Below are 11,155 nucleotides of genomic sequence, written 5' to 3'. Positions count from 1 at the left end.
CGGTATGTTATCAGTTCTGTGAAGTGGTGCATACTAGACATGTTTATTAATTAATTCTTATTCTAGAATGACACACATTAATAATACTGATGGATTAGCATTTTGAAGACGAACTTGGTTGCATACTGACCTTTCTCCCTTCTCTTGGAAAATGCTCCATGTGTGCTTGAGGCAGCCATGTTGGGTCAGGAAGGAAAGAGAAATAAGTGACCAATGAGTCATCCGCTCCTGATGCCAAATTATGGCTTCAGATTAAAACACTTAAATATTTTGATATACTGAAGTATATAACGGAAAATCATGTTGTCCCAAAAATGGGATGCTACCCACGAATTAAGCTTTATGCTATTAAGATGCTCTGAATAATGCATAAAACCAAAATTACAAACCCTTTTCAGATGGGACTCAGGGAGGGGTGGATGAAGAGTGCTCAAAGTGTTGGTGGTTCAAATCCTGGACTCAGACTCAGAATCCTGCTGCCAGTAACTGGCAGCGCCTGATACAGCAGCATCTGCCCAATTGATGTATGAATTTTTGCATGGTACTGTGCTGCTGTAAATGAAGTACAATCCATTTATTATGAGATTATACAGGACTATATGGGGTGGGGCAACTGGGTAGAGCGTTGGCCTCACAGTTCTGAGGTCCGGGTTTGAAATCCAGCTCCGCCTGTGTGGAGTTTGCATGTTCTCCCTGTGCCTGTGTGGCTTTTCGCCAGATATTCCAGTTTCCTACCACATCCCATCACGACGCATTAATTTGAGACTCTAGATTGTTCATAGATTGTTCATAGGTGTGAATGTGAGTTTGACTATTGTCTGTCTTTATGTGCCCTGTGATTGGCTGGCAAACGGTTCAGGGTGTACCCCGCCTCCTGCCCGATAACAGCTGGGATAGGCTCCGGCACTCCTGCGTCCCTTGTGAGGATAAGCAGCTTAGAAAATTAATGGATGGATTTTACACAGGTATATGCATAATGAACATTTCAATCACAATACATTGATTTTGGGACAGTTATAGAATTGTTTTCTCAGTCCAGTCAAAATATTTTGATGTACCAAAATACAAACATTTAAAAACACGTGCATCTTTTTGAGGGTGTACATTACAGACAGAAATATTAAAATTACTGCACAGTGGGAAAAAAAAAAAAGCAAAGCACCTACCTTGTAGGCCATCAGTGGGTGCGGCTTGTGTGAACCATGCTGGTCCTCAGTTTTACATACAGTAATAGTTCTTTCCTTTAGAGGTCGCTGCTATCCAAATAATGGTTTAACTTTGACAAGCGAGGAAGTGTCCATCTCCGCGCTGTTGAGATGAGAGAAGGATGTCGACCAGGCTCGCTCGGTGTGTGCTGACGCCACTCCCCCGCCCCCCCCCCTTTAAATAGCCACCACGCCGAATAAACTTGGAGTTAAATACTGCGCCCTGTGAATTACTAGCAGTTGAATGGAGCTGAGGCAGGCGTACTTGTGTTTGTTGAGCTGAAGCGGACTGTCGTTTTTCTCCAGCGGGGTAATTTGCTCTCACCCATGCCAAGGTAAGTACTGTACATCCATTTTATTATATTTTTACTTTGGGTTGGGGGTAAAGTTAACTGCTTAGTTTTGCTTAACTTAATTTGCTTGGGCAGACAAAGTAATTGCTCAAAAACCGACTTTAGTAAATTTTGTGGGGGAGTACAATTTTATCACACCTTGACAAACAGCATTTCGTGTCGTATTAGTTCTTATATTGCATTATTAGCTACGGAATCATTATTAGATATAATTAAGTTGTGCAGTCATATACCTTCTCCTCCTGTCTGATTAATAACAGATCTTAATCTCGTAGCATTGAAATTCAATATCCGCCCCCACTGTCGATGTGAGTTGAATGGACGATGGAGGATAAGAGTATTTTTAGGCAAGCATGGCATATTTAATAAAGAGCTGGAGGAGGAGGAGGTCACATCAGTGTCAATTATCCAACATCAATCAAAGAAGTCTGCTGACATTGGAGGGAAGCAAACATACAGTAGATTGGCAATATGAGGTAGGCATGGGTCCGACAACATATGTCCTAGTGCATACTGTGGTGGCACAAGTATAATACTGTACATCAACTGTGGCCATGGATAGAGTATTTCTTTACATAACAAATGAGAAATTGCTGTTTGGACAGATTTAAAACAACACAACACTGGGTAAAAGTTCAATGTCACTTTTTTTGTACTGTGATTTGAGTCTACGCTTTAATACAGTACACAAAAAGGATGTATCTTTACAGCATTAACCACAAAAACAGTATTGTATCCATTGATAACGTGTATCCAAAAGTAAAATGCAAATATGGCCTTTTTCATCCATCCAATTTCTGTACTGCTTATCCTCACAATGGTCGCAGGCAGGCTGGCATCCATCTCAGCTAACTCTGGGTAAGGGGTGGGCACCCTGAACTGGTCGCAAGGCACACATAGACAATCACTCACATTAACATGCATAGCTATGTGCAATTTAGAGTTGTCAGTTCACATATTTTTGGAATGTGGGAGGAAACTGGAGAAAACCCACACAGGCACGGGGAGAAGATGAAAACGGCACACGGGTGGGGCCAGATTTTCAAATTATTATTTTTTAATTAACAAAACATTTGAAAGAATAATTTCACTTCGAGGACTTAAACAATGTAATCAAAATAGCTACTTGGAGTGGCAAGCATCAACGAATGCAATCTGTTTTTAAGTGTAGCAAATCGATCCGTTATTCTGTTGGGACTTAAGACTCTGAAATATCTTTTTTGATTGACATGACTGTAAGACTGCGAGAGGCTAACGACATGACTTTGCCTCAACACATAATTACTTTCCTCCCAAATACTTTGGAAGTTGCAGCGATTATATTTTGGGCGCAAAGCGTCTCAGTTAACTGACGGATGGATGGACGTGACCAAACCGGTTGGAAAAAAATATCACTCAATTGTTCTTAAATTCATTAAGTAATACTAAAGTCGTACTGAAAATATCTGGAGCTGTTACAAAGACTTGCTTTCTTGTGTCCAGCCTTCGTTCTTTTTGTGATGTACTCCTATTTGCTACCCAGGCCTGCTCATAGCAGCAGTGCAAGCAAGGCCGCAGGGAAAACATGAACTACTATTTCAGTTACAAGGACATTCTCGTCTACATGGTAAAGTGGAACAAATTGGATAACCACACGTGACAAGGGCTCTCTACCTACAACACTATCAATTGAAAGAGATTTATGATCATATTTGAATGAATAATGACAGTCCCAGTGCCCAGCAACACACCAAATGTACACATTAATAAAGGAAATTACCAGTGCAAGCAATTTTGCGGGTAAAACATGTTCTCTATGTGAAAAAGTGGAATGGATTGAACACAGGACGAGGGCTCTTTATCTTAGACTATGAAATGAAGGGAAAATGATCAATTTATGATCATATCAGTGAATAATAATTGGTTAGATAAGTTATATAAACCTTTTTTTCTGTCCACTTAATATTGAGTACACACATACAAAAAAAGTAATTGCCGTTTTCTTCCAGCAGGTGCAGTTTATGATGGAGCTGAGCAGAAGGAAAGTCCCTCTTTACGTGAGTATGTCTTCCGATATGCAGCATTGATGTTAAGGATATGTATTTTTGATATTAAAACAAGAGAACAAAACTAAACACGAAGCCTATTTCTGGGATTTTCCTGTTTTATCTAAACTTCTCTCAAGCAGAGGTCCTGAAATAATGTCACATGACAATTGAGTACACGTAGTTGTTTTCTTCTTCGCTACGGTCATTGAGGTTGAAATATTTTTATGCCGTGACCTTCATTCATCTTTCAATAAGTTATACTGTATACTGTGTGTTTTTTGAGTCGCAGTTTCTTTTGAAAAACAACAATCAGTCAGTGCCACAATGAATAACAGTCTAGCATCATGTTTATCTGTCTGGTAAATCAGTAACCATGTGATTCATTTAAAGTTTTGGTTTTTATTTGTATTTTAGTTACTCACAGTTAGGATTGAAAGGAACATTTATTTGACATGATTTTTGACAAATGTGTATCCAATCAATGTTTTTAGGGTAAATATTTTTCGCCTTCCTCTTGCTTGATCCTAACAGTGTACATACTGTAATTACTAAAGTGAAGAAAAAGAGGTGGGGTATTTTTTTTTTTAGACAGCATTCACTCCATTGAATACCTTTAACATTTGTTCATGTTGCTTTCTTTGTCCCACTGCGGTCACTTCAAGGCTACACAAATACATAATCCACATCTTGCTTGCTGCTTGTTTGCCAATGAGTCAGATCTTATGCAACAAGGTCATCATTAAAGTGGAGAGTGATATTTTAAACTAGTATCACATTACAAAGTTTGCACAACTTTCTAAGCGGGACACGAATTTTTGTTTTGTTAAACCCCATTGTTTTTATTTTTCTTAAATTTATGAAATACAAGATTTAATACGGTATAAAAGAGATGATCAAGGTGTGGTATGAGTACCAGTAGTTTGTGGTATTTAGGCTCCCTCTCACGGGATACAAAACAATTACTGACTACGTGCAGTTTATTTGTAATTAAATCTGTAAGTGCAATACATTAGGCTTGAACCTTTTTGGTCTGTGGGTTATTCTACTTTTATTTGGATACAGTTTTTATTTAACTAATGTGCAGTGCATTTTAATTGAATCATCAAGTGCATCTTTTGACGTGTAATAATATTTTTAAAAAAGAAGATTATATGATAAAATATACATCATTTGGATGAAAACCTTCATCCTGTTTTTGATACTACACTGCTGTTAGTATTTGATTGTTAGCCATGATGGTGGTAATTGGAGACACAAATACACTTTCAGTGGCAATTTGGATAAAATGTTTGAGAACCACTGCATTAGAACATCCTGTCTGGGATGGTGCCAGTCTTGGATTTGTTTGGATTTTGGATGGGAATTCAATGTGGTGTATTTTCTTTATTTTCATACATCACTTCAAACTTCCTTCCACATCCCAAAAACATGCAACATTCATTGGACACTCACAATTGCCCCTAGGTGTGATTGTGAGTGCTGGTGTTTGTCTCCATGTACCTTGTGATTGGCTGGCAACCTGTTCAGGGTGTGCCTCGCCTCCTGCCCATTGATGCTGGGATAGGCTCCAGCACTCCCATAACACTCGTGAGGATAAGCAGCTAAGAAAACGGATGGATTGACTTCAAATTGAGGGTGGCATGGTGGTTGGCAAGTTTGCCTCAAAGTTGTGTTTTTCTCTGTGCTTGTGCAGGTTTTCTCAAGGGTAGTCAGGCTTCCTCCCATATTTCTAAAAACTTCGACAACAGACGTATTAAACCTGTAAAGCACGGGTGTCAAACCCAAGGCCCGGGGGCCAGATCTGGCCCACCATATGGTTTTATGTGGTCCACGAAGGCAAATCGTGTGTTGTCAACTTCCAGGATTTTTGATAAATAACAACTTTGCGATATTGTGTGCATTTTTGTGTTACCAAATATGAACAATAGTTGAAAAACCCATTTACGTTGATTGATGATTCCAAAACTAGCTCATAAAATGCATGTGTAAATATAGTAAGGCAATTCTTTTTTTTTTTTTTTTCTCATTGTTTCACAATGATAACGACCCTCGGGGAAATTGCAACTACAAGGTGGCCCACGACAAAACTTTATTTGGCACCCCTGCTGTAAAGTGTCCATAGAGTAGCTGTGACTGATCGTTTGTGGATCCGTGTCCTGTGATCAATGGGCGACCAGTCCAGGGTGTACCCCGTGTCTCACCAAAAGCTGCGTTTGAATGTATTTGGAATGAATGCACAAATTAATCAGGCTGGATCAAGATTACATTGGTAAGTGAAACCGGAGCGTACGTGTGTCCAGACCAGCAGTCGGCAACCCGCGGCTCCGGAGCCTCATGCGGCTCTTTCATCCTTATAATGCGGCTCTGATTGGCTTGGGAAAATAAATTACTAATTTTTTTTTTGTATTTAATTGAAGTGTGTTTTATTTGTGTTAGTTTTTATATTATTTTATTTCTAAATTTGAAGATTATTGTGATCTTGAAATATTAAATTATTTGATATTATTTTTTCGTCGCTCAAAATAGACGTCACACTGCGGAAGCGGGTATACCCGCTGAAACGCCGTCTATTTTGAGCGACTTTCAAGCCCGGCAAAGCCAATGGACAAATGTAAGAAAAGAAAAATATCTCAAGAAAATAGAACATTCAATGATGCCTGGGCAGATTCATTTGCGTTTACTTCGGGCGAGAGTGGCCTACCAGTGTGCCTAATTTGTGGAGAAAAACTGGCTAACAATAAACGGTCAAATGTCGCAAGACATTTTAACAGTACACACACAGAGCCTTTGCTGAAAAATATCCAGAGGGAGAAGAGAGGAAAAAAGCTGTTTCGGAACTGATGCAGAAGGCTGACCGGACGAAAAATCAATTCAAGAAGTGGGTGAAGTCTGCAAATTCAACTACATATGCAAGCTTTGTGGCCGCTCAGGAAATAGGGAGGCATGGGAAACTGTTCACAGATGGAGAATATATGAAAGAATCATTCCTTAAGATTTCAGAACACTTATTTGCGGACTTTAAAAACAAAGACGAAATTGTGCAGAAAATCAGAGAGATGCCTCTCTCTGTAAAGACTGTCAAAGACAGAACCATAAAAATGGCAGAAAATATCACAAAACAGCAAATCAAAGACATCAATTCAGCAGCAGCGTACTCAATCGCCTGTGATGAGTCCAAATGGACAATTTAAATTCAGCTTTTTAATTTATTTGAAAGAGACATTCATTGTTATTATTTTTCAAGAATTCAAAATGTTCAAAATGTGTTCATTAAATGAATAAAATGTAATTTTCTCTGTAGCACGTGGATTTAATAAGAAACATGCTGCGGTAAAGTAGTAGAATTTTTTTTTTTTTTTTTTTTTTTCTTCATTTTAGATGTGCGGCTCCCAGTGTTTTCTTTTCCGTGGAAACCAGGTTCAAATGGCTCTTTCGGTGTCAAAGGTTGCCGACCGCTGGTCCAGACTATAAATAAAGGTGATATCGCCCCATTTTTCCACGTGAGAATTTGGATCATCTCTTTTAGATATGCTGTACTAATGAACGGAATTATATGAATGAAGGAATGAGAAGGGTAGTCAAATAGAAACACTTTGTGAATCCCATGCTCACTTAGCACATAATACTAATATGCCATGTACAATCTTTCAAGGTCTCCTTATAACTGATGCTCCTGCCTTGTCTTCTGTCCTCCATCATTTTACTCCATTCACTTGATATACTTCCCAAAATAATTCACACTTTGTGCTCTATTGAGGCCACAGCTTGATCGCTTTTGCAGTAGATTTATTCTCCCCTGTGCAACTGGTGTGTGCTGCTGCTACAGGCTGACACAAGAGAACGGCTAAGAGCCCAGCTAAATAATAAATTGTCCCATTAGTGCCCATTATCTCATTTTCTGCTTGTAAAGATCTCCAAAATAGCTTTTATGCCTTTTATTTTTTATCATGCATTTGTAATTATATATACAGACAATTTTAGACAAAATTCTCCAGTGGTGGATTCCTCGATTAAGATCAATTATTGATAACTGGTTGATTAATGTACTGGTAGCCCAGTGGTCGGACACAAAGTAAGTCAAAATTCTCTGCTGACAAGCAAACAATGTCTCTCCTACAGTTTGTATTTCATCAATCCAATTTCTTAGCCACTTATCCTCAGAAGGGTCACAGGGAGTGCTGGAGTCTAGCCCAGCTGTCAATGGGCAGGAGGCGGGGTACACCCTGAACTGGTTACCAGCCATTCGCAGGGCACATGGAGACAAACAGCCGCACTCACAATCACACCTAAGGGCAATTTAGAGTGGCCAATGAATGTTGCATCTTTTGGGGATGTGGAAGGAAACCGCAGTGCCTGGAGGAAACCCACGCAGGCACGAGGAGAACATGCAAACACCACACCGGCAGGTCTGGGATTGAACCCGGGTCCTCAGAACTGTGAGGTCAAAGATTTCCAGCTGGGCCACCATGCCACCGCAGTTTGTATTCTTGTATTAAAAATTTTCAAACAATATTAGCCAACACGTCATTAGCTATCAGGCAAATATTTTAAATTTTGCTTCCTTCATAAACCCTAATATTGCTCATTTATTTACCTTTTAGTTTTTTCTGCAATTGTCAGTGCAGTCGTTCCTTGCCATGTCATTTTTCATGTTTCGTGATGATGATCCATGTATAACTTTACATCACATCATTTTTCCTCACAGACTCATTTTGCTGTAGACTTATTCAGAAGCATGAGCCAGGTGTAAAGAATGTATAGAAGATGAAAAATGTTCAAAGTTGGGGATCATTTCACACACAAAAAAAGAAGATAAAGTGTAATTAATATACTCCAAAGCAAAATTGTCTTACACAAGCAAGTACACATTGACTAATTTAATATAGACTACGTACTGGTGCTTGTTAGCTAAAATTGCTATCCCTCCATAGGCAGTCAATGATGGTCACATCCGCCCAGGTACTTTAAATCGGTTCACTGAACAAAGGATAACAAAATGAACACACAAAAACAGCATTCATACGTCACACCTGATGCCCAGAAACACTTATACCTCAGACTGGCCCACGGTTAGCCAGTTAATAGCCAGCTGCTATCCTGAGCCAACAATGGCCAACTCTGCTTTCTCATTCACTGACTCAGATGTCACTCAACAGGCCAGGCCCTGGTGTGACGATCTGAGCGGTCCCCCGCGCTGGAAAGTCTCCTTGTGATTAATGCGCATGCTTTACTAACAGGAGAACTCTGGGTACATAGCAAACGCTTACTGGGAAATCCCCCGGTCTCATAGTTCCTCTTCTTCTACATAGAGGAAGCTAACTTACATTGTAACCTAACCCTAATCTAACCTTAAAACAAAAGTTGATAAAAAGATATACACATATATGTACATTCGCTGTGTTCGTCTTTCTGAGACGTCCGTAGCGAACATGAACACTCTGCGACAAGTTGTCGAATGGCACATGTTGAAGCATGGATGGGGATGTTTCAGACTGGCCGGAAGTTTACAAAATATACGCAGATGCACGTTAATCACAAGGAGACCTTTCAGCACCGGGAGAGCTCAGACCGTCACAATGGCTTTTAAAACCAGACACACATTCAGAGTCACAGACAACTAGTGTGGAATGTGAGGATGGTGACCCCACATGCACGAAAATAATTTCTGCACCTCACAAGCATGAAAAAGGTTAAGAGTTTGGGGAAGGACATAAAGATTAAATACTGTATATACAGTATTTGGCTGTTACTGCGTGGAATTTCATCTATTATTGGGAGTTGTGAAATGTAACATCTGTGATAAACTGGGGATTACTGTATTTGTTTTGTTTCACTGCACCGAAATTCCCTGCAGGTACAGTAAATCCATGACCCACACTCAAAAGAATAAAACAAAGGCCTTCTAATTGAGGATTTACAGTCAAATAAGAGTGCCATAGATACAGTATATTGTTAGTTCCACATTTGACATTTTGAGGCTCCCATCAGTCTCCGTCTCTGCGTTATGATTCTACTCTAATTTGTTTTCTCCTTCCTAAGATCAAATGTTTGGAGTGTTCTGGGCTGTTGTGATCAGTGCAGGTCTTTGCGGCAGACACTAAAAAAGCATTCCTGTTTTTATTGAGGGGGGAGCTTTGATCGTACCCTCAAGAGAGAATCTGCTGAGAGATTTAGTGTACCGCTCAAATATTTACAAAAGAAAAAATATCTGTAAACTTCTATTTTTCACCCAGAAATCACCATAGTTTTTTGTAACTATTATTTTCTTTCACCATAGGGCCAGGCTAAGGTGTTTGCATTATTGGAGGGCCTGGATTCCATGATAAAAGATACCGAAGTCTTCATTGTTTTGGAAGGATCCACGCTGGTCCATGTCACCAGGGCTCAAAGGGAAGTCATGCTGTGCTTTATAGTGCCTGGTATGTGTGAGTGTACCCATTCATTTAGTCATTTTCCATACCGCTTACCCTCACTAGGGTCGAGGGGCATGCTGGAGCCTATCCCATCTGACTTTGGGCGAGTGGCAGGGTACATCTTGGAACCTCAATGTCCTATGCAATCTATTTTGTGGGACTGATTGACTTCTAAGTTGTTGTAATTTCCCAACACTGAGTAAATAAAGGGATTTTGTTCAAGACAAAAGCAGTAGTTGCCCAAAATAACGGCATTGACAGCCTGGTGTAAGACACAGAGGAGGCATTGCAGGAGTTTGTTTTGAAAGAGGTGTATTTTAACTAGAATTTTATTTATTTATTTTGTTACAGCTGGGGTTGTTTTTTTTTTTAAAGTTTTCCATAAACAAAATGTTTTGGTGGAACCTCAACATCATAACATTTCTATTAACCGTACAGTCTCTGTTTTAATGAACATTTTACCATTCCAAACAAAAACAAAATGATGTCATGGGCATGGTCTGGCCACTGCCGTGGGCGGCGCTTCCTGTGAGGGGCGTGGCCAGGGCACTGCTCTGGGCGGTGCCACCTGGGACAGCGGTCACAGCTGTGTCACATTTGCGAAACTAATGAACTAAGTACTTAAATGGTAAATGTGTCATCGGCATTTGCCAGTTCGTTGCACGTGCTTTACTGCATTCTGGGACACTCTGCTATTGTGCAAAAGTAAGTGTAGAGCAATCACTTGTCACAGCCCGTCTGTGCGCTTTTAGTTTGACCACATCTCGTCACGTTTCTTAGTTTGCCTCATTGTCATTGGACCCCGTTTATGTTTCGGGACCTTGCCACTAGCTTTGCGTTTTTGTGCTTCTACTTGTGTTGGACGGCCTTTTGGGTATTGACCTGATTTTGAAATAAAACTACTAACATTATGCCTTTGCCTGGAAGTCCTGCTTTTGGGTCCGCACCTCGTGCCTGTGGTTAATGACAAATGAAACTTCAATGAACTAAAATTACTCCATAGTTGAGGATGTCACATTAGGGAATGGCAATATGGCAATATGATTTCTTTCAATTCTTTCACAAAGAACCGATTCCCAATTTTTCACTAATAGAAAGACAAGAAGAATGACTATAACATGATTCAAAACCTGTTTTGCTCTTTGTTTCTCCTGATA

At 39.8% G+C, this 11,155-nt stretch overlaps 1 protein-coding gene across 5 annotated transcripts in view; it reads left to right on the top strand.

Moving 5' to 3' along the window:
* The first annotated feature begins 1,331 nt into the window (after positions 1–1,331).
* LOC133498865 (rho guanine nucleotide exchange factor 28-like) overlaps positions 1,332–11,155 on the top strand; it is a 51,225-nt gene continuing 41,401 nt past the window's right edge. For 3 of the 5 annotated variants that reach the window (XM_061816082.1, XM_061816080.1, XM_061816078.1), the window contains exons 1-3: positions 1,382–1,540; positions 3,547–3,594; positions 9,863–10,004. In XM_061816082.1, the coding sequence (XP_061672066.1) occupies positions 3,559–3,594; positions 9,863–10,004 (178 nt within the window). In that variant the 5' untranslated portion in view covers positions 1,382–1,540; positions 3,547–3,558. Of the gene's footprint in view, positions 1,348–1,381; positions 1,541–3,546; positions 3,595–6,963; positions 7,063–9,862; positions 10,005–11,155 lie in introns of those variants that run through there. The other 2 variants (XM_061816079.1, XM_061816081.1) reach the window with 2 other exon arrangements.

Source organism: Syngnathoides biaculeatus, chromosome 4 (assembly GCF_019802595.1).
Source record: "Syngnathoides biaculeatus isolate LvHL_M chromosome 4, ASM1980259v1, whole genome shotgun sequence".
NCBI lineage: Eukaryota > Metazoa > Chordata > Actinopteri > Syngnathiformes > Syngnathidae > Syngnathoides > Syngnathoides biaculeatus.
Note: the sequence above shows the minus strand (reverse complement) of the source record. Positions and strands in the feature narration are given on the sequence as shown.